The sequence below is a fragment of the Rhodamnia argentea genome, chromosome 3 (genome assembly GCF_020921035.1).
Source record: "Rhodamnia argentea isolate NSW1041297 chromosome 3, ASM2092103v1, whole genome shotgun sequence".
Lineage (NCBI taxonomy): Eukaryota > Viridiplantae > Streptophyta > Magnoliopsida > Myrtales > Myrtaceae > Rhodamnia > Rhodamnia argentea.
In genome coordinates, this window is record NC_063152.1 from 9,425,581 (window position 1) to 9,447,523 (window position 21,943).

The following is a 21,943-nucleotide window of genomic DNA, read 5'->3' on the forward strand; positions in this document are numbered from 1 at the left end:
CTATTGCTTGATCAGGCTAGCTTTTATAGTTTGGAGCAGAATCAGATATTGGGAAATCTCGAATCACTCTCGGTGTGTCCCACGATCGTTCCTCTGCCTCGATTGAGTGTCGGTTAAATTTCGATCGCTTTCGATGGTGCATTGATTGATCAGGCTTGCTTTTTTGAACTTGCTTTGTTGTACTTCCATTGTAAAAACAAGTATGACTGTTGATTTATACTTTCTAAAGTTGAAACCGAGCTTGAGCTCTCGAAACTAAACTTAAGACTATAATGAACTTCCTCATAGCTCTGAAAGCTTTTGAAAAATCCACTCTGTTTAATTACCTCAATTGACACTCATCTCACCAATCCTACATGATATGTTCAAGTGGGATCCGCGCTTTTTATCTTTTTTTAACCAATGAACTCTAATCTCGCGTGCTTTAAGGGCATGCAAGTATTGCTTCTGCGTCGGAGAATACGCGAAATGGAGAGCGAGGAGACAAACTTCTTCGGCGATTGCCTTCGCATCATGCCGTCTATTGCTTTCACCTACCTTGATCGTTCATGCATCCCGCCCCCGGCAAGCGAAGATAAGCGGGCCCCATCCCTTTGCGATGCGGATTCTCCGTCACGCGATGCACTTCGATAAACGTCTCGATCTATCTCGACCGTCGATACGAAGTCGTTTTCGAAAATGAACGCCGGAGCGTTGATCGAGATATTAATCAAAGCAGCGCGCTGGGGAAATGACCCAAATCCATCCTTCCGCACCTTCAAACATCTTCCCATTTGATACTGCTTTGACTCTTTGTTCCGACAACATTGAGTCGTTCTTTTTGTCGCATCTCGACTTTTCTGAGATGTTTCCCCGTTGACGACAAGTAAGATTTTTCCGATTTACTTTTAAATTGTGTGCTCACGTACTTTAACTTTTATTTGGGAGAAAATACTCCAAGCCTTTCAAAATAGTTTTATGGGTGTACTTAAACTTGGTGAAATATATATTCGATATTCGAGAAAAATACAGGATTATAGCTTAATCGAACGGACATAAACTAATGACTACACAATTGTATTTTTTTTTTTTTTTGTAAAAGCCACAAAAAAAATTCTAAACTATACTCACTGTGACACGTTTATCTAAAACCTTAAACATGTACCCACATGATACATTTATTCCAAATTGGTATCACAGTATGACACATCCACATTAAACTTTTTCTTGTGACACTAAAAACCTTAAACTTATATCCGTGTAACGCATTTACCTGAAAATTGGGGTACATGTGCCACATGTCTATAAGTTTGGAGATTTTTAGTGTCGTAAAAAAATAGTTTCGGATAAATGCGTCACACGGGTCAAAATTTTAAAATTTTTAGTGTCACAAAAAAAAGTTTGAAGTATATGTGTTGCATGGGTAGAAATTTGGAATTTTTGGTGTCATCAGAAAAAGATTCGGGTAAAATTAAAAGCAAGGGCCATTGATGAACCAAAGGAGTGTAAAACCTACTTGTGCAAAAACTTGTTACATGAAGTCGATTCATATGAATTCATCGTTTAGATCAGGTCGATCTCAAATGAACTAGCGAAAATGTTGCTAATATTGACGGATTAAACTGACCCCAACTCATTAATCCACATTTTACTAAACTTTTTTGGATTTTTGAGAGGAAATCGATGAAATTAAACTTGATTTATATCCATATTTGTAACCTATCAAATAGAAAACCAGTTAAAAGATATACTTTCTTAATTAATAGAATCACCAAGAAATTGGGAGCGCTTTTCATTTTCCTTTTCATTATGATATTTTTTGACGGTTTTTTACTTTTTTTTTTAGCTTAATCTAAATCTTGCAATTCATCCGTCGACCATTTCGATTGTGGATAAAAATGAGGGTTAATACCACGAAAAACTCAAAACTAGTACAAGTGATAAATTTACCCCAAACTAATTTTTTTATCGTAAAAAATCCCAAACTAGTAATCTTATGATAAATTTACTCTAAACTAATATTTGAACATAAAAAATCACAAATCGGTACACTTGTAACAAATTTACCCTCCGTTAGTTTCTATAAAATTTGGTCAATACAACAAAAAATTTCAAACTAATACAAATGTGATAAACGGAAGATAAAAACCTCAAATAAGTGCACCCGTCGACTTTCATGTGTCATTTAACTCAGTTTTTGACGATAAAATTTAAATAAAACTAACGTATGGTGAATTTGTCACATGCATTCCTTTTTAGGATTTTTGGTCGTAAAAAAACTAATTTGAAATACTTACCAAAAAACAAAAAAACTAATTTGAAATAAATTTGTCACATATGGATTAATTTTGAATTTTTCATGATATTAATTCTAAAAATAAAATGTTGTGTTTTCTTGCATCTCTGGTTAGAAATAGTTAACCTCAATATATGTGGTGACATTCGTCTATATTTGTAACTCATCAATTATAATTAAGAAATTTTTAGTGATTTTCACTTTTGTTTCCGTCAACTTTATTTTTAGTATTTGATGGATAATTCGAAGCAAAATACTAATGATGGCGTTTTGTGGGTGGAATTCTCGATTAGACGAAAGTGGGACAAAACCAAAGAGTGACATCATTCGGTCCAACCAGCTCAAAAGTCAACGAAGTCATCGATGGTTAAATCCACGAAAGATCAAATCGCCCGAGATTCACACGACAACCAAACTAGACTGGGAATTGGATGAGACTCATTCGCTCAAGGATATGTTGCGATGTTAAATTCAAGAAACTATCTTAAATTTATCTCTTAGTTTCGACCACCCAAAAATTTTCTCGTATAAGATCTTTGTCATTCGGAAGTTCGAGTTTATAATCTCCAAACCCTATGAGGACCGTCTCACTTTTTTGCCGATGTGATTGTGTACATGTTAGTGGCCACGCCTGCAGCCGTAAGTCCTATGATCAAATCGTCTCAAATGATTGAATTGGTTCGAATCGAATCGAAGAGTACGAATAAGGACCAAATCGATCGAAGTTAAAATCCAAACGATGAAATTGAACATCGTCTTAGAATTTGGAGACCCCTCTTAACATCGTCCCCAGTCTTCCCTAAAAGGAGCGGAAGCAAGAACTCAATACGAAACAATTATGCTATCCCACACGGGCTCACTAGCCACTCAAGGGACTGCCTGTTAGTTTCCAGATCTTGCTCTTGGAACTAATCCTTTAAGACATCGATTTCTGATCCACAGGATCCACTATCCATTACCACCATAGATTTATCCCGATCAAATATTAGATAGATCCAGCACTCACTTGCGAAGTTAATCAACAAGTGGAGAGAGGCCCCGCCGGACTCTACACGTGCTTTAACCCAATACTAGATCTAATAAACTTTCCGGATGATTACGGAATTTGTGGCAAGTGGAGAGCATACTGAACCAACCATTGTAATAGAGAAGTAGAGACATTTTAGCACAGAAGTATCTGCTCGAAGAGAAAAGAGGAGTGTTTTAGAAACTCATTAGAAGCAAACTCTTACTTGGATTTCACAAAGGAAGCCAAGTCTTGGCCGATACAAGAGGTAAACATGCCTTATATAGGCGAAAACACAAAGGAGTCCTCATAAGTGAGGTCCGACAATTCCTAAAAAGGATTGGATCCGGTGGACTGAGAGGTTTTCATCTGGAAATTTCTGGAGAGCTTACGCAATGTGTGGTCCTGGGCAATAGGTTCCATTTTTCAAACGCATGCCGAGAAATTCAATTTCTCGTTGAGCTATGATCATCTTCTTTTGTGACAAGATGATGCCATGAGTATGCACAATTTCAGTAAATTGCTGAAGGAGTTTTGCATGAGAATGTTCATCATGGGAAAACAGGAGAATATCATCAATGTAGATCCGGGCATTAGCAAGGATAGGTTGGAAAATTTTGCACATAGCCTTCTGGAATAGGGACGAAGCAGTTTTAAGTCCAAAGGGAAGGACTCTCCATTGGAAGTGCTGGTTAGGGATGCAGAAACCGGTTTTGAATGCGTCTGAGGGATGAATTCCTAATTGCCGGAAGCCCGCCTTAAGATCGAATTTGGAATAGATCTTGGCCCGGGCAAGGCTGGAGAACAAAGAGTTCTTATGGGGCAATGGGAATTTGTCATCTTGGATGAACAGATTGAGAGGCTGGTAATTTATGACTAACCGTAGTTTTCCACGATTTTGTTCTGCTCTTTTGTTGACATAAAAGGCCTCACATGCCCAAGGGGAGTCAGAGGGCTCAATGAGTCCTTGAGAAAGAAGTTGAGCACATTCCGCTTGTGCTTGAGCAAGGTGATCCGGGTTCATACCCGAATGACTTGTCTTGGTGGGATTGATTTCTCCATTTTTCTTGAAGGGAATTTTGACAAAAAAGTCAGAATTTTGCCAAAGAGGGTTGGAGCAAATCTGGGCAAACTATTGGTGAGATTCTGAACAATGAGAAAGGAGAGATTGATAAATGGGATCAAGGATTTCTGGTTGGATGAGAAAGAGTCTCTGGATTTCAACAAACTCTTGGAACTTCTTTTGAAACTTTAACCCCTTAGGGTTTATCTTGAGTTGTGGGAGCTTAGAAAGAATATCCCAACCAATGATGAGATCCTTGTCATGAGATGGACATCCAAGGATTTGGGTGGTGATTTCACAACCAGGGAGAATATGAATGGTGAGGGGTTTACTACGCAGTTTGGTAGTAAAAGTTTTTCCTGAGGCTGCCCGGAAATATCCGGTATATGGTGTCCAGTATTCTTCTGGAAGGATTTTGGTATCTAACGGGGATGCAGCTGCGCCAGTATCAATGAGGGCAATGACTTGGATGGATTTGGTGTTGTCCGGAAGGTGGAGCCGGACTGGAAAATGTGGGGGATGGAATGTTGGGGAGTGGATCTCACGAAAGACTCAAGCAAGAGGAAAGAAGGAGAGAATATCTCCCGGGGCCGAGTCTGAATCAGAAGAGTAAGTTTCGATGGCACACAAAGTGTCCGGAGACGGCTCTTCTTCAATGGAGAAGATGGATTCAACGTCTTCATCACCGAGAGAGATCCCAGTGTTTTGAGAGATCTTCCGGATCATGTAATCGCCTGTTTTTTTGCTTGGGGGCATTTTTTTGCAAAATGACCTTTCTTGTTGCAAATATAACATCCGTCGGACTTGGGTTTCTTGCGGTGCTTTGCGTAACGACCGCGTGATTTCTTTCTGAGAAATTTCCACTTGCTTCCGCGAGGCTTCGCAAATGAAAACTTCTTGAAATGAACTTTCTTCTTGTGACCCGAGCAAGACGGATCATTACGATCTCTGGTGCACTTGATCTTCCATTCTCGGCCTTTCACGGCTTCTTGTCATACTTGCGGTTTTCTTTTAAGAACTGGTCGAACTGTCTTTTTCTTCTGCATTTTTCTTCAATGGCAATATGAACAGCTTGTTGTATTTCTCCGAGTGTGGATTCAAGGAGAGGCCTTTGAAGATGTTTATCAACTTCATCTGCAATCTCTTTAGGAATGGAGGCTAAAAAGATTGGTTTAAGATTGATGTCTGCTCCGAGATGATAAAAGAGTCGAATCATCTCTTTGAAATGTCTATCAAGATCCTTTCGAGAAGTGGAGCAGCATTTTCGTTCAAAGAACTCTTTTCGCTTGAGTTCTCTTTCACCGGTGGGTTGACCAACAAAATACGGGTGAATGACCCGCATAGCCCGATTAAAGTTCATCGGGAGAAAAGCAATTTGGTCTTGTTCTGAGATGGAGATCCACCAGTCTTTCGGGGTTCCAATGAACTTGCTAGTGAATTCTAAGAGAACTTCATAAGTGCTTTGTTCAGCTAGATTTCTGGCAACAAGCCATGTATGGAACTCCTGGATTTTCATGGGCCAACGATGGTAAGGAACATCATCAAGAGTAAAGTACGTACTTGATGAGGAATGGGCTGGACGAGATGATGGACTTGGATCTGAAGGGGTTTTAAGATTGACAAATTCCACTTCTTCATCTTCTTCTTTTGGGATCGCCGCAGCCATCATAATGGCTGGGATTTGGTCGTCTGAAATGTGTTCGGGATCATTTTCGGATTCTGAAGAAGGAGATGTTTCTGATGGTGGTGCAGATGATGTTGAAGAAGAATCATCTTGCTCAGTGGCTTGAATTGTGGAAATGGATGGAATTTGTTTCCTCAAAAAACTTTCAATGGGATTAGAAACCATGAATGAAGGTAGCTTACGTGAAGAGGAATGTGGAGGTGAGTCGGGAGGTTCTGGCGGTGCTTTGGGGGGAATTGGAAAAGTAGGAACTGATGATGATGTGTCGGAGAATTTTTTTCTTTCGGCATCGGCTTCACCTTCTTGATTGCTTTGAGACGAGCTCGAAGAGCGAGTACGTTTATACCTGAATCTGAAGGTACTGTCTCAAGAACTTCTTGGAAAGGAGTCGAAGAAGTTTGGCTAGAAGCTTGGGACGAACGAGTAGTAGGACGTGTATGGGAGGGAAATGGAGAAATAGGGGAAGTAAATGAGGAGAAAGGTGGTTGGTACTCAAGTTGAGATTTCTGATTTTCAAGAATGAGGATCTGTCTCTTCAGCTTCTCTATTTGAGGAGTCCGGTCTTCTAGGTAATGGTGATGGAGCCGCTGATTTTCCATCATGTAGACTCTCTTCTGAAAATCTGCAAGCATCTTGCGGATGTGTGTAGAAGCTTGATCAACTCGATCTACTTGAGTGGAAACTTTCTCAAGAGCCACGTTTTGGGCTAAGGCATTTTTCGTACGCCAATTGAGAACAGGTTTCACTGGAGCTGGACCTTTCTTTTTCCCATGTGGGTCAATCTCGGTTGGTGCAGGTATCTTAGGAGCATGATAATATCGTCGTCGAGGGTCGAGAATTTTCGAGTGGTGGAAAATTTAAAGTGGATGAGTGAGATTCTTCTCGGGGTGAAGTGGAGGGAAATCGCCAGGTTGAAACATACGGATGCTTGGAAGTGGTTCAAGGATGGGAACACATGTGTATGGTTTTGGGAGATCAATGGAGCAAGTTGGATTTTTCTTGATCCATTTTTGGATGGGTTTATAAAAGGGACCGGTAACGTGGTTTCGAGGCGGTGTTGGTGGATTTTGTGGGGGGTCCGGTTTACAAGAGGATAGAGAAGGAATTTGAAGTACAGGAGGGGCACCATACTGAACAAGGTATTGCCAATTTCCGCCGTCTTCGCCAAGAGGACCTACGGTGGGATCACCGTCAAGGTACCGTTGATACAAGGGATCTTTCTTCTTTTTCTTTCTTTTTGAAATGGGCCTGTCGTCTTCTTCAACGGGAGAAGTACAAGAAGGACAGGAACATTCTGGATCCCAAAAGCAATGACCTGAAGAATCCTTAAAGGCATGAATCGGTTGCCCATCAGAAGCAAAAAGATCGGACGAATTTCTTTGGATGCGGGTCTTCCATACTAACTGTTTCGGATGGACATGGGGTGAAACAGAGAATAGTAGGGAAAGAAGGAAAAAGGGACGAGGAGTCCTCCTTTTCTTTTGCAAACTTGATGGTCACGCATTACCATCTTTCTTTTTAGAACCGAGGTTCAGTGACCGAACCGGCCTTGTATTCTGGTGAAGTTTTTCATAATTGGTGACCCAGCCTATCGGGGAGAAGTTTGATGAGTCAGTTCTCTCGGGTATTTGCCTGGGAACATGAACACGGGATGTCCTGGTCATGGTCTATTGAGATGATGAGAGCATCATCCGAGGTGGGATGGTTAAGATCAATGGCATGATTCCGGACCCCGTAGACCATCCGATAATGGAGTGTAGCAGCCAAAGAATTAGGAGTCCGGGGAGCTCCAAGAATTTGCGATTGAACCTTTAAGGCCGACAGTAGTCCCGGGTCCGCTAGTGCCATGTTGAAATTTGGAAACAAAGTAACAAAGACTGCCCCAGCATTTAAAGTAGTCCGGATTGTGCCAATACGGGCATGCTGGTAGTCTAAGAACCGTGTATCCAGGAGAGCAATTCTGGCTACAACGGGTAGGCCTTTACGGCCATGAAAGGAAAGAGCAAGTCCGATGGCTCCAAAATGAAGATGGGTGAACCCTTGTTGGATCCATCGGAGTGGGAATTCGGGAGGAATTTGGAGTGTAACAAACTGTTCTTGTTGTGTAGCTAGAATATGATGCTGGTCAAACTTGGAGGATCGAACATACTCCTTGACAGAGCGGGGAGTGTGTCGGATAAGATGTTTGATGGAGCGAATTGGAGAAAAAGAGGTGGGCTTGGCAAAGGCTGAATATGGGTTGATGAGAGGAAGATGTGTTTCGTAGATCTTGTTGTCTTCAGAAAAGGCTACCTCATAGAGATAGTCTATTTTGGATGCAGTGGATTTTCGTAACTCTGGGGGTGATGCAAGAGAGAGTGGAGAGTGATGCTGTATGGGAGTGAGCATATTTTCTTCTTGTGGAGTTTCCATGGTGTAGAAAGTTTCTCTTCATTACGGACCTTCGAGCACTAAAATATCAATACTAATCTATCTATAATGGCAATATGGCTCTGATACCAAAATCCTTCCGGAAGAATACTGGACACCATATACCGGATATTTCCAGGCAGCCTCGGGAGAAACTTTTACCACCTAGATTGATTCAAAAAGCTGCATCAATCGTCATCCGTCGTGCCTCGGACCACCGAAACAAAAGAAGAAACAGAAGAAGAAGAAGATAAGAAGCCGCCGATGCTCGCCATCATTGGAGGACGTACCCGTCATCCAACAGAAGCTCGTGCTCGCTCTTGTTCGACTCCCCTTTTGGGGAAAACCAAGAAAACCGGAAGCGTCGTCGGGCGTGGCCTAAGACAAGTTCGAGCTCAGCAGTTATCGGTAACTACAAAACGCTCATGGCGGGTTCTTGATCGATCCTATGCCTATCTTGCCTCTTGCTTTGTCTCGATGCAAACCCATGTCCAAAACCCTAATCTAGTCTTTCCCGACACATCTGCGGAAGCAACAACCGACCGCGCTCGTTCTTAACGGGTCATCACATCGCATGGTGCGATTCGATCTTCGACGCCCGCTTCGATTTCTTCGATCTTCTTCTCGAGACGAGAATGTTGGTGTCACGTACGAAGCACGCTCGTTGACGTTGCTGTCTTCGAGTGAATAAAACCACGTGAGTTCATGATGCCTTCTATGTTGACTCACGGCTTTCACAAGGTCAAAGGGAAAGAGTACGATTTTAAGGATGTTTTTACGTAGGTAGCTCTTGGGTAGCGACGGATCTGTCTACCATCATCAACGCGATCGATCTTATCCTAAACCCGAGCCCGCTTTGTCTTGAATATGTTGGAACCTACCGTGCTTGAGACTAGTCCCGCATCCATGGATTCTCGAGCTCGTCTCGACAACATACTTTGCCCTTGTTTATTTCGCGTGTGCCTCGGCTCTATATTTCTCGAATTGCACATGCCGTTTTTAATCCGACTTGCATTTTATAGAGGGTGTTAAAGTATCCCGAATCATCAATCTATAAAGTTCATATACTATTGGTTTCCCTTCACCTATTAGTTCAATTTTTTTAGGTTAGATATTTTAAGGGAAAATTACCAAAACAGTACTAAACTTATTGCAATTGTGCCACTTTAGTCGTAAATCTTTTTTTTTTGTCCAATTGAATCATGAATTTTTTGCGGTTGTGCCAATTCAGTCTATTTGGCAAGCCAGAGCCGACGCAGATGATTTTTAATAATATTTTATGAAATTTTAATTATTTTTCTTTCCTTCTTTATTTTCTGCTTAGGCCGGCGAGGGTGGCATCCCTCGTCCGGCTCCCCTAGATGTGGGCAAGGCAAGTAAGGCTGTGGGTGAGGCCATGGCTACCTTTGCCCACGGCCGGTGAGGCTACCCCTTGCCCGGATCCGAGCGACACCAACCCCGCATGTGACTCATCGCCTTCCCCAGCCGCCAACGAGCTCCAACAACCCTTGTCGACCACAAGAAGAAAACAAAGAAGAAGGAAAAAAAATTAAAAATTAAAAAATTAAAAAATTTGATTTTTTTTATGAAATTAAAGAAAAATAATAAAATATTAGTAGAAATGGCCCACGTCGTTCTCGGTGATGCCACGTCGGTTATGATCAGCCTGATTGGCTTAATTAGTATAAATGCAAAAGGTCCATGACTCAATTAGAAAAAAAAAAATATTTGAAAATGAATTAAGACAATTACAATAAGGTATGAACTATTTTGGTAATTATCCCGCTATTCTAACATAATAGTTTTAGTATTGTAATTTGTCGGGTATGGAGGTGCCGACCAACTATATTCTAAATCGACTCCGAACTCTATAGCCCACGGGGCACTATGAATTCGACCTTAAACTCATCTCGCTATACCAAACACGATTACTATCTCATCGAAATTGATGTGGGTCCAAAATCCGATTCATGCAAACTTGTTGCCGTGCCTATTTCCATATGGAAAACCAGCTTACTTGTTCACTAAATAAATCGTCACCATCACAATTTCTTTGGGGGAGAATTAGTTTTGCCTGAGTGTTTGGATGATACTAGGCAAATCGAAGGGCTCTTTCCTTCAATGCTCTTCAAAACAGTGACATCTCTCTCATCTCCTTGCTCTTATTTTGTCCCTTGTTAGGTGGTCGTTGCCGTTGTCCTCAACCCACCATCGTTGAGGCTGCCGGGCCTTCTAAACCTCTCGTTGTTTTGCTCAGCTTGTTTCTCTAGGTCCAACTGTGTAGAAGCTCATTGGACATCCTTGAAATTCTATGGATGAATTGGGTCGGGAGTTTTCACCGGTTGAGATCCGGGTGAGCTCACCGGCCCTTGCCTAGGTTGGCGAGGGCAGGCCGTCGTTAGGCGGGGCCGGCATTAGGTGGCGGCAACCCACCATCGGGACCCTGCAATTTTTTTTTTCCAGTATTGTCTTTTTGAAAAAGTAGCTTTCTTTTGTTTTTTCAATATAATTTAAAATAATTAAAAAAAAATACCATGTAAGATACGTAAATTAATTTAGAATGCAACATCAACATTTTCTGTTTGATAAATTGATGGTACTAATGGAATGATTAGATAGCACTAATTTGATAAGTTTCAGGGTTTGGTTGTAATTTTTTCAAAATTTTAAGACAAAATTGCACTTTTAGAATATATTTATTTATTTTTCTGTCTTTTTGGGACACGAGGGCTATGTTCACATGTTGAGGTTCGAAAGCCAAGCCTGTCCTCTTCTCACTTTGTCGTGTCTGTCCAAAACCAAGCACGGGGACGTCAACGGCCGACGCCGCGAGAGCGCGTCCGTTCCCACCTAAAGGAAGGCACGGCGTCGCCGCTACGTGCAATTGTACCGTGCACGACCTGACCCCCTTCTTCACTCCTCTTCTTCACTTCAGTTTAGTCTCCGCGGGTCCCATGCAGTAACGCCCACGACAGCACTCGCAGTGCATTTTGCCCCTCCGCCCACTCGCGCGCGTGCGGCTCGCCTTTCCCTTGGGGTTTTCGCCACGCGTCGAGCGTGTCGCTGCACCACGTGGAGGGGGGGCAATTTTCGGTAAGAAAAACAACCGTTCAACGCGAGCCCCAGCTCGTGGCGAAATTACGAGAAAACCCTGAGCTCGGTTTTTTCGGTTGGATTTTGTTGGGAAAATGAGAACAGGCAACCAAAAAAAAAAAATAATAATAATTGCTCTAATTTCCGTGGATGGGTTTTTGTTTTTGTCGGATAATGTACTCTTTTTTTTTTTTAGTGCTTTTAAGACATCCGAAATGATACCTATTACTTTGCCTTTTCTGTAAATAAGTCTTGTCGAGTGATATATTTTTTTTCATGTAGATTCATTTTTCTTTATTCTCTTTTCTATGTTACGTAAGCGTTAACCGATAAATTTGCATGAAACATTTTAATAGAGCCGCGTTGAGACATGATTTCTTTTAAAACGTGATATGCCCACTTGTTTTCAATTAAATTGAAGCAAAAACTGTCTCATTGTTTTCTTGCCAAAAAATTTAAAATATTTGTCCGAAATTTCAACGAATTTACGAAAAAGATTACATGCAAATCAATAGGGTAACATCAACATGATATGAAAACCTCGCGTGTTTTTTCACTAGAAAAATAAAAAAAGTTTGCTCCGAACTTTCAAAAAAAAATTTTGGGTTGAAAAACTTTCAAATTAAAGAGAAAGCAAACGTTAAGTAAAAAGTAGTCTTTACCTTTAAATTAAGCGAAACTAAATACACTCTTGTTAATTAGTCGGATTAAAAAGAGATTTGCTTAGTGTATTTTAAGTAATCAAAAGTCGAAATCTTTTAAATATTAGCTTTTCCCTTGTAACTGTAATAAATGCTTTGAGAACTGGGTTATCATTAAATAAGTGCTCTAAACATATTTATATGACCAGTGACATATGCAAAAATCTAATCTAGGAAGTGGCCGGACCCAAAAAAAAAATCGTGCCTTAATTAGGAGTGTGATGTCAAAACTTTAGTGGAATTTCATAAATGATATTATTTATCCGATAAATAAGATAAATAAGCATGAAGCGGGCGTATCCTTTGCTTTGTTATCGGGCTAGAGTGAACTCATTACTATGACCAAAATATTCCTATCCCGGTACTTCCATAACATATTGACCTCTCAACGAATTTTCATTTCACAAGAAATTTCAAATTAGCATCCGAAACCTAGATTGATGTCTTTATAACCTGTATGCATGTATTGGAGACAATCGAAACCGCCCTCAATTCTCGAGTTGTGTTCTTGACATCGTCCTCCAATTTCAATACGGCCTTGACGGATCCCCAAACCGGTCCTTGCCCTTTGGACGGTGATTCGGTCTTAGATGCTTGGTCCGAAACCGAACTATCGTCGGGAGATACTTCTGACAACTTATCAGAAGCGACCATTCGTGGAAAGGTCTGCCCAGCACATACGGTCTTTGAGAAGGATTCATCTTCGGATTAGGGTCGGGGATACCGAATCCGGAAGGAAAATTGATTTGAAGGGAGCATACCTTGTGGCATTAGTTTCGAGATTTTTTGCGATGTGAAAATTAGTTTCAAAGATAAATGTGCCGCGGGATACTGATTAATAATTTTTTTTAATACTTTAATTGGTGGGTGCGGATAATAATGAATTTCGCTCCAATGGCAAGCGTGGACGGCGTCGACGTTTTAGAGAGAGAGAGAGAGAGTTTGAAAAAAAAAAAGGAGAAAAAAAAAACCGAAACAAGAAAGGCATCAGTAGAGAGAGAAACAAGAGAGAGAAAGGGGGGGCGAAGCCAAAACTGAGGCACGACTCGACGTGCTTTTAAAGCCTCTCGCGCACACACAACGCACCACCCACGCACGCACGAATTTCTACTTCTTCTCTCTCTCTCTCTCTTCGCAAAACCCTCTCTGTCTTCGATCTCCTTCTCTCTCTCTCTCTCTCTGCTTTCTCTCTCTTCTGTGATTGCAGATCAGGCTCGCACGCCACTCCATTGCACATCCCCGAGCTCCTCTCTCCACGGCGACTGCTTCCTCGCTTGAATTTGGGGATTATGCATTGCTTCCGGCCGTAGACCGCATCTCCCGCTGCTGCTGCTGCTGCTGCTGCTGCCGCGGCGATGGCGGCTCCTGCCCCACCTCCGGCTTCGAGCTCGGCCTCGGCGAAGGCCTGCTTCAACCCGGAGTGCTCGGAGGCGAAGCCGGAGAGACCTAGGAAGGGCTGGCGGCTCCGCGCCGGGGACTCCGCCGAACTCTGCGATCGATGCGCGTAAGCCTGGCTTTCTATCTTTTTCTACTCTCTGTTGACCATTTCGGTGTTGTTGACTCTCGTCGTGTTGTTCGCGAGCGTTGGTCTGGTTGAAGCGTTTTTTTAGTTCTGTTTGGTCAGTGTTTTGTGGTAGTTGAGCTGGGGAGTGACGTTTCTCATGGTAGTTTTGGTTTAACGTTTGTTGACTTGGTTTGGAGTTATTGCTACGGGCGCTTTTGTGTGCGCTGGTACGGTCACGTGATGAGTTTAATATTGCGAAAGGATTTGGAGATTCACCGCCTTTTCTGGTATGTAGAGTCTAATATGGAAGGAGTATTATTGAATTACAGAACTTAAGTGAGTTGCCATCCGCTGTTCCCTTTTGGTACATTCGTCTCTACTTTTGGAGGGGAGTAGTAGAATCAGAAACGACTTGAATTGCTCTTTGGATTTTGAAGGACTTCTTCACTTTTGGAGAGTGTAGTTTATTGGGAAGCAAAAGAGCTTCAGCCTGACCCACTCGGAGGGCATGCATGATCTTGTCGTACAATCTGTGGCATCTGCGCTCAAGACCACGCCTCGCTTCCCTAACAGATTCAGTTTTAGTCCAAGAGAAGATCAAAATTGCTCCTTTTGCTCTTTAAGTGAACTCTCTGCGCAGTCATTTGCACAGGTTAATATGAACCATTTCAGAGTGGTATCTAGCTAGTCCTGGTTGAGCAAGTAGAAGCATGTTTCAAGGCGGGAAAATGGTTGTGGCTAATGGGAAACGTTTGCCATGTTACTTTCTATGGCCTTGTTCAGTTCCTTTAGCATTTTGACTACTTCCATCTGAAAGTTTGCAGTGTGCAGAGAGTTTGCATTTTACATATCAGTCAAAGCAAATACTTGGTCCATGGCTCCTCAAACTATTCGAAAATTTCTGGCTAGAATTTTTTCTTTAATTGAACGTTGTAACTTTTATGAGAGGTTGCAAACATCAGTGATATCACTAGTTGCAGTTTTCCGTTCTCCGTTCACTGGTGGACCATTATCCCATTCAACGTTCCCTGTTGCCAGTCCATGCTTGCCACATTTTGGTGCTATAACCACTGTGGAAGGGAAGAAACTGCTTGAAGAGGCACATGTGGAATAATCACTTTTCAATAAGCGTGAAATGGGAAGATCGAAACTTCCCTGCAAATTGGAGTGGTTTCCCTAGAATGCTTTAAAGCCAAGGCAAGGGGAGTTGTGCTTGCAGTTTGGGCATTATCAAAGCGACTTTGCGGCTCAAAGTCTTTCACATGGTGTTTCCAACACCTCATTGTTTTTTTCGAGGATATTTGCAACACCTCATTGTTGTCCCAAAGAGCTTGGTGGGCTCAAAGCTCATTTCAAATTTTTTTCCAAACTTACCTTAAATCATTCCTTTCTCGATTGAAACAGTTCTCTGTGTCCTTAATTTCTTTCTGCTATTCAGTTTGTGTAATCGATAGCTTAATCATGCATAGTCTTGCTATGATAGTTTTTTTCTTTCCTTAACTTCTTTCTTCAATTCAGCTAGAGGACTATTAATAGATTTTTCCCTTTTAACTTCTTTCTTCAATTCAGCTAGAGGACTATAAATAGTTTTTTCCCTTTAGATTTTTGATATTTTTCTTGATTTAATTCAAAGTTTTTCATGTGGTAAACTCAAACTTCATAAATTTTACCCGTACGATTGGATTGGTTACTATATAAAAGAATTTGACTAGTGGGTGTGACTTGGGAGTGAACAGGTTCTGCAATGATCTATGTTAGATTTAGTCACAATCCCACATCGACTTTTTAGTTCACTGGGGAGGATGAACACAAAAGCCAAACAGTAAACTTGTAACCTTGAGCCTGAACTAAGGTGTCTTGAAAGAACATTTCTAGTTGAAGTTCCTTTCTAATATTTGAGGACACTTTAGAGTTAAGGTTTTCTTTATTTCGGCAATTTTGATATCTCAAATAATGGATTTGTTGAAGATCTTACTCCAAGTTCCTCTCTGCTTCAGGACTGTTTATGAGGAAGGCCGATTTTGCGAGACTTTTCACCCAAATGCTTCTGGTTGGAGATGTTGTGAATCGTGTGGGAAGGTGAGGAGAAAATTGACCCTAATGATGTATGCTTCTTAGTTGATACAAGTTACGTCAAATCGTTGTTTCGTTCTGTTGTGTTAGATGTCACAGTGATTGCTAAATTTCTTTTGCAGAGGGTACATTGTGGATGTATTGTCTCAGCTCTTGCATTTGCCCTGTTGGATCCTGGAGGAATTGAGTGCATGTCATGTGCTCGGAAAAACTTAGTCTTGGTAATTATGAATCTCACTTTTATTGGGCATCTTTGGCAAGTCTAACTTATTAACCCCCATGTTCTCATCTATCCACCCAAAAATGAAAATTACTCAAGTTCTGATCATCTTGTGTGGTTGTTATGCTTATGCTCGGCATTGGAATATACTTTCTTTGTTAGTATTTTACTGAGAGCAGATGTTGAGATGGGTATTTTCTGTCACCAATGTCCTTTTGAGAGCTATCTGTGAGGGAGCTGAATGGGACATTGTTTATGCACACAGGCTCTGCTTGGTAAACTAAGCAAAGAGGAGGGAATGAAAGTGGGTGAGGAAAATATGAATGTTCGTACATTTTTGTGAGAGAGATGCGGAGGGAAAATTTTTAATATAGACCAATTTTCATTCCCCACCCCAAAATTTCCCCACCTCTTGAGTTGCCGAACGAAGTATAATATTTGAAACTACACACACTTAAGTTCCTCTAATTGGTGGGATATGCCTGGTCTTGGAGGTTGGATCACATACAATGTTGGTACATAGAACCAGCAGTTTCTTTAAAGATCACGGGGCACGCAAAGTGAAACTGAATATAGTAGCAAAAGAAAAGAAGAGCTACTGATGCAGTTTTGTCTCAGATATGCCATATTACTTTTTACTGGTATTTGACTTTTCAGCTTGGAGAACTGATGGACGACTTAGCAAGATAAACCATGAGCGTCAGTTACAGTTTGATAAATTTGTTGCTTATATTTTGGATGTCTATTTGTAGCTTAACATGTGAAGCTTTTCCAAACCATCGCGCCTTGTCGTACAGCGATTATCTTTCCATCATAAGATGTCATTTATAAACATGTTTCTTGCTATAGGACTAAAGATGAAGCCAAAATTCTGGTGCTCTATGAGTTCACGTGCCAACAGCTAATTTGGGACATATTAAATAAGTTTGTGCTCTTCGCAATAATTTTTTAGCTTTATGTACCAATTAATAAGGTCCCTTGTTCTTTGGTGATGAGAATAAAATACTAAGCTGTTATTCCTTCTTGGACTTCACTGCCTCTCTCCCCTCCCCTTCTTTTCACAGTCCTCTGGTAAAGCTAGGGGTATCATTTCCATATATCGTCTAACTTTAGTGGAACTTTGTTTCTGGCATTAGATTGGTATATGGTCATTTTTATGTACCACTTGAACAGCATATGTGCATGATGTTTTTCTCCCTATTCACCATCCTTCACTCGTGTGACATGACTTATAGATGAAGATGCCTCTCTTTTAAGTGAAGTACCAATTCCTTTTTCCCTTTCAGACTCCAAATCTGGCATGGTCACCTCTGCTTTTCCATGCACCTTTTCCTGATAGACTTAAGGAACTTTCTGTGAAAAATTGGAATCAATTAGCTGGATCAGGTCCTGTACCTTGGAGGCAGGCACCTACTCTTTTCAATACGTCCATTTCCCGTCCTGAGCTGCAGCCTAGGCCACCACACGATGCTTCTACAAGCATTGATCGATTTGGAGTTGGTGAAAGGTATTCTATTTCTTCCATGGACAGTAGGAGAATAGAAGACTTCTCCAACAGATTTATGAATGGAAATATGAAGCTTGGTGCAGTCGAGAAACTTGAAAATGGCATTGCAGGTATTGCTTTTCATACTGATGATCATGCGAGGACAATCTAGGGGGTTCTTGAGATAAACTCCCGCATTCAACATTTTCTTACAGGACCTAACAGCAACGAGCACCTAAATCCATGCAAGATCAATCCTCAACAGTTGACCACTGTGAAGGAGGACCCATCTACTCCAACATATGGATTGGCTGTGCCGCTTGCTTCAGGCAATGAATCAAATGGTCACATAGGACTTCCTGGGCCACATTTTCGGCCAGCTCCACCCCCGACGCTGGCAAAGCATATCTATGGAAGTATGCTCAATGATACTAACTCATCTGTTGAAAGTCATACGCGTAATGGAAGGCCTCGAGGGGATGCCAGGGGAAGGAATCAATTACTTCCTCGTTACTGGCCCAGGATAACAGATCAAGAGCTACAACAAATCTCTGGAGAGTATCCTTTTGTTCTATGTGCTTTTATTGATTTATAGCAGCCCGTAGGAAGATGAAATGTATACCTTTCTCTATATTATTGTTTTTGGTGTTTTCCCTGAGAAAGTAACTATAACATGTCAATAGAACAAAGGTTACAATTTCAATAGACCGGATGAAAATGATTTTCAGTGACTGTTCATCATTTAATACCCAACTCTTTAGCTCATTACGTTTTTTTTACTTTTATTACTTGTTCAGTACAATATCAGCATGGTGGAAGGTTCAATTTCACCTCTACTAATAATTAGCATTCACGGTCCTATTTCTTAACTTTTATAAGCTCGAACTCTGTAATCACTCCTCTGTTCGAGAAAATGTTGAGTGCTAGTGACGCAGGTAAAATTGGACGTTTGGTGCTGCCAAAACAATGTGCTGAGGTAAAGACCTTCTTGGCTAAATTCTTACACTGCTTTTGTTGTTCTCATTTCCCCTGGGAGAAACATCTTGGAATTGAAGTTTATTGTGGGTCTTTTGACTGTTTTTTCTGTGCAACTTTCAGTCTCAGATATTTCCCTATTTTCTTTGGACTTACCTTAAAACAAATGACACATAAAAACTTCAGCTCGCTGGAAATATGTTAATTTTGTGTTTACTTTCTCGAATTTTAGTTTATGTCCAGTACTCCCGGGTCTTGGATTGTTTTTTTGAATGATTAATGAGATTTCATTAAGAAGGTACCAAGGGGGTACCGCCCCTATACAAGGTGGCTTCTATATACACAAAGTTATCCACAAAAGACTGTTTCTAACATTTCCGACCAACTAGAAGTATGAAATTGGACTTCCTGCCATACAAGAAGTGAAGAGATAAGGAATTTTTTACATCGCGATCGTATGAAGGCATTATTTGAGCAGTTCCTCCATTGCTTTAGACTAGTGGTTGAGCTTGCATATTGAACCAATTTAGAGCTGATTGGGGTGGCTTTGGTCTTTAACATTTTGTTTTAGCTTTTAATTGGGCACCGCAAAGCATGAAAACATTATCATCTAAAGTCATTTGGTATTTTTCCTTAAATGAGTTTTGAAAGTAGAATTAGTGTTCACCATCTGACAAGAGAGTAGAATTATGATGGGAAAGATGTAACAAGTCCTTTTTCTTGCACTTCCCTTGCGGGCTCTTCAACTTACTCCAGGTGGGGTCTACTTTGTTTAACAGGTGATTAGAGGAATTATATGTGGAGCAGTTAGGTATAAATATATGTTGACCCTTCAGAATTTGGTTGATAAAGCAAAAGTTATTTTGCTTGTCTCAGATTGAAATATGAATAAGGGCTTTTTGAGAACTTTGGAACATCTCTTGCATTTCCAAAACTTGGAATATCTCGTGTATGATTTGAATCTTGAAGGATATCTTCATCAAGGTTCTTGGGTGTTGGCATTGATATCAACATTCTTTTTTGAACTTTCGTCCATTTCCTGAAGTTGTAAAATGGGTCATTCCTCTTTTGGACCCTCTTCTGAAATTTTTGTCTTTACTTATTTAAAAAAAAAGTTCACGAGTGAAATTTTGGGACTGTACAGGCCAATTTTCCGCCTATTTCTCAGCCAGAAGGATTGCCTCTCAAAGTTCAGGATGCCAAAGGCTCAGAGTGGATATTTCAATTTCGATTCTGGCCCAATAATAACAGTAGAATGTATGTTCTGGAAGGAGTCACGCCATGCATACAGTCCATGCAGTTGCAAGCAGGAGACATTGGTAAGATACTTACAGTTGCGGAATAGGATGCCTGAAACTCGGTATTTTATTCTATAGGAACTTTACAGGATTGGATAGTGCAGTACTACACTTATTAAAGCTTGTTGGGCATAATGAGTAGGAGCATTGTTGTTCTTGACAAGACCTTTTGTCCTGAGTTACTGCTGCTGACAAATGTCATTGCCTTATTTCTGTGAGTTTTATATCCTTCTGGCTATAGGACTGAGATTTGATTTTGTTCCCTCTCAGTAACTTTTAGTCGGTTAGAACCAGAGGGAAAATTGGTCATGGGATTCAGAAAGGCTTCAACTGCTCCCCCATCTGATCAGGTCTGGACTTGCGCAATAATTGACTTTTCCTGGCTTTATTTATGTACATGCTAGACCTCAGAGATATCATACTGGTTTTCCTGCAATATAAACCTAACACTTTGTTTATATTGCTTAGTTATGCTGTTGGTTATCTGAATCCTATGCCAATGTTGGTTGTTTGAATTTTCTAGAAGAAATAAAGCTTTATATAGCATGTCTGTTTCAATGTGCTTCAGATTAAATTGAAACATAAATGATTTATTTTCATCTTGCTGCAGGAGAATGAAACGGCTAAGAGTAGCAATGGAGTTACTGTGCAAGACGTGAGTACGATTCAATGGTTGACATTTTAAATTTGGGATCTTTTGTTCCAAAAGCAGTCCAGTCCATGATTCTAAGCCTTTTCCCTCCAATCTTTTGCTCTTTGTTCATTGACAAGACTCAAATTCTGTATAATTGCTGTGACTGTCTCATACTGTGAAACGGCAGAATATGTAAGCAAGCATATTTGTTCTTCCAATGCTGCAGGTCAAAGCATTCGTCTTGGAACCCGGTCCGCGCATTGACGACCCAACTAAGGAAGGCATCATAGATACGGATGGCGAAGTTTTGGCTAAAGGAAATGGAACATTTAAGTCCGGGCACAAGACAATGATGGCATATGATAGGCTTGTAATTACTGTGGACCAAGGTTTAGCTACTGTCTTTTCCCGCATCTGAAAACTTCTCGTCCCACATTATGATTGTTTCAATATGTCATTATTCGTTAAGTTATCATGAAAAAGAATTCCCGTTTATTAATGGTCTTACCAGATGGGATGTATTGACTAATTCACGTGACCGCGTGGGGGAATTATGCAAAAGAAACACGACAGGATAATATTCATACTAGTCCTGTGTTGAACAGGCTTGAGAGGCATATCAACTGTCCTCAATGGAAGCATTCCCAGATTATCGGTTGCTTTTGGTTTGATTTTCCTCTACAGCAGATTTTGGTTTTCACAAGTTTAGTTCACTGCGATCCCATTTGCTGAGCAAGAGCGTCTTTCTCCTTCCTGAAGGACCGAAAACTGTAATCATGAGTGCATTGAATGGAGAATTTACAGGTTCAGCTAGTTTGAAGGTTTCTGCTTCTATTGCTTGATCAGGCTAGCTTTTATAGTTTGGAGCAGAATTAGATATTGGGAGATCTCGAATCACTCTCGGCATGTCCCACGATCGTTCCTCTGCATCGATTGAGTGTCGGTTAAATTTCAATCGCGTTCGGTGGTGCATTGATTGATCAGGCTAGCTTTTTTTTAACTTACTTGTTGTACTTCCATTGCAAAAACAAGAATGACTGTTGATTTATACTTTCTAAAGTTGAAACCGAGCTTGAGCTCTCGAAACTAAACTTAAGCTTGGACTCTAATGAACTTCCCTATCGCTCTGAAGGCTTTTGACAAATCAAGTTACAACGAGTTCAGATCGAGTATCAAACTCGAAGCATTCGCATCGAGTCAATTCGACTTTGGCTTAAATGAATTACATCCCATTAAAGGATTTAGATATCAATATCACGCATTCAACTCTGTTTAATTACATCAATTGACAATCATCTTACTAATTCTACATGATATGTCGGATGTCTGTTTTCAATTCTCTCTAGATCCCTCGATTTGTCACTCCACTTTTTTTTAATATATATATAGTTTTCAACCTCTAATTTTAGGATAAATGTCGATTAACAAGTGAGGGAAAACATCGGGGTATTTGTAATATTAGGCAGTTGTTTCGTCTAGGAACGGTTTTTTCATTACTTCCACTCATCTTTACATGAGAAAT

The 21,943-nt window shown here is 40.7% G+C and overlaps 1 protein-coding gene across 1 annotated transcript; it reads left to right on the forward strand.

The window, feature by feature from the left end:
* Positions 1 to 13,545: 13,545 nt before the first annotated feature.
* On the forward strand, positions 13,546 to 20,504 carry LOC125314381 (B3 domain-containing protein Os07g0563300-like). The gene is made up of 9 exons (XM_048276533.1): positions 13,546 to 13,735; positions 15,733 to 15,814; positions 15,931 to 16,029; positions 17,315 to 17,645; positions 17,730 to 18,072; positions 18,394 to 18,490; positions 19,634 to 19,808; positions 20,058 to 20,137; positions 20,398 to 20,504. The coding sequence occupies exons 1-9, from the start codon at positions 13,587 to 13,589 to the stop codon at positions 20,470 to 20,472; spliced, it is 1,431 nt and encodes a 476-aa protein (XP_048132490.1). The 5' UTR covers positions 13,546 to 13,586; the 3' UTR covers positions 20,473 to 20,504.
* Positions 20,505 to 21,943: the final 1,439 nt, after the last annotated feature.